Source organism: Sinocyclocheilus anshuiensis, unplaced genomic scaffold, assembly GCF_001515605.1.
Source record: "Sinocyclocheilus anshuiensis isolate Anshui unplaced genomic scaffold, SAMN03320099.WGS_v1.1 scaffold584, whole genome shotgun sequence".
Lineage (NCBI taxonomy): Eukaryota > Metazoa > Chordata > Actinopteri > Cypriniformes > Cyprinidae > Sinocyclocheilus > Sinocyclocheilus anshuiensis.
The window spans coordinates 262,198-264,247 of NW_015557089.1; the positions used below are offsets into that span (position 1 = coordinate 262,198).

Here is a 2,050-nt window from a genome sequence, read left to right on the forward strand (position 1 = left end):
TGTTCCCCTTTCGGGCTTGAACTGATGGTAAAACTAATGACATTATTTACTGTCTTTACATTTATTTTGAAAGCTGACGCTCGCGATTATGGTAAGGGGCGTTACATTTCCGAAGAGTGCTTGCAGGGTTCGGCCAATCACAATGCACTGGGTCAGCTGGCCAATCAGAGCAGACTGCGCTTGTCGGAAGGAGGGCCTTTGTAGAAAACAAAGCGTTTGAGAGAGGCGGGGCATAGAGGACCTACAATAATGTACAGTATTTGAAAAATAATGTGTTTTTTGAACATTAAAGTGTCAACATATTCTGTTACACCAAATACACAAAATAATGATCTTTAAAAAAGCATCATATGACCCCTTTAAGAGATCGCTAGTTCCTCCGTCCTGTTCACATTTGTTTTTGTTCGGGAGGTTTTGTACTCGTTCAGAAGATGTGTAATAGCACCCCCTAATGTATAACAGTGAAAACACGAAAAGCCGTAAAAACTCGTCTTTGGCGGGGAAGCGTTTTCCTGTAAAAGACTAGATAGCTCGTCAATGGCAGGGAAAGGGTTAAAGTTGCAATGAAACTGAAGTAGCGATAGATCTTTTCTTCCGTATTGTTACATACATGCAAATATAACAGATTTTCGAAAAGGACAAAAATATAGGGCGGGACTTGGTTCTGTGCAATGATTTTTGATTGGATGTTGAGAAGTGGGAGTGGAATGTCAAAAAATGTACCAGTGCAAAATGTATATGAAACATTTGTAATATGCGTTTAGAAAAGAGTTTTTAATTTCTATTTCATGTCAAATTTAACATTTTTAACATTCAAAATATAACTGTAGTTTAAATTAATTTTTCAACCTATTATGAGTTTCTTTCTTCGGTTGAAAACAAAAGAAGATACTTTGAAGAATGTTGATAACTAAACAGTTGAGGGTAGCCATTGACTTCCATAGTATTTTTTTTCATACTATGGAAGTCAAAGGCTACCAGCAACTATTTACTTACCATTATCTATCAAACAAAATATCTTCTTTTGTGTTCAACAGAAGAAAGAAACTTGTACAGGTTTGGAACAACTTGGGGGTGAGTAAATGATGATAGAATTCTCATTTTTGGATGAACTTTCCCTTTAATTCACACCTGTCAGAAAACAAGGTGCAAACTAAGTGTAATGTGGCATTTCTTTCTATAAACCTGTCTAAAACTTGCCATGCCAGAACTGATGGAGTTTCTTATCTAGAAATGCAAATCTAGTTTTAAACTGCATATGCTGTCCTGTTCTTGTTCTTTTCTCAGTGTTGGGAGTACGGCATCCCGCCGTGCCGTGAACTAGCCTTCCAGTACGAGTCCCTGTACGATTATCAGAGTCTCAGCTGGATACGGGTCAGTGCTTTTTGATGTTATTTTTCTTAAATGTGAATACTGTATATGAATAGAGATTATATAACAGCACTTTGAGTGGACTGCGCAGCTATTAATGTACTGTTATGTATTATGCGCAGAAGGAGGTCAACACTGTGTGAATATTTAGCTCCGTCTTTCTTTACAGAAAATGGAGGCAGCATATTATGACAACATCATGGAGCAGCAGCGACTAGAGCCGGAGTTCTTCAGGGTGGGATTTTATGGCCGGAAGTTTCCCTTCTTCCTCAGGGTGAGCTATTGCGATATTTACATGCTCTGTTTGTTTGTAATAATTGTAAAGATTAAATTAAGGGATTGCTTTTTCATTTAAAATAAATATATAATGAAAAAACAACAATAAATTAAATAGTATATATTTATTTATGGATTTTTCTTTCTCTCTACACAGAATAAGGAGTTTGTCTGTCGAGGGCTTGACTACGAGAGACTCGAAGCCTTTCAGCAAAGAATGCTGGGAGAATTTCCACAAGCTATCGCCATGCAGCACCCAAATCAACCAGATGAGGGGATTTTACAGGGTGATGCCCAGTGTATCCTTCGCCATAATAAGTTTAGGGGTCTTATAACGGAAAGGGGGATAAGGAAATGAATTTATATATAAATTCATTTATATATTTATATAAATATAATTTAT

The 2,050-nt window shown here is 36.8% G+C and overlaps 1 protein-coding gene across 1 annotated transcript in view; it reads left to right on the plus strand.

Moving 5' to 3' along the window:
* LOC107677038 (dedicator of cytokinesis protein 3-like) overlaps positions 1-2,050 on the plus strand; it is a 245,045-nt gene that overhangs the window by 222,273 nt on the left and 20,722 nt on the right. Inside the window, exons 41-43 of the mRNA XM_016471828.1 lie at positions 1,288-1,374; positions 1,541-1,645; positions 1,805-1,946. Of these exons, the coding sequence (XP_016327314.1) occupies positions 1,288-1,374; positions 1,541-1,645; positions 1,805-1,946 (334 nt within the window). The remainder of the gene's footprint in view (positions 1-1,287; positions 1,375-1,540; positions 1,646-1,804; positions 1,947-2,050) is intronic.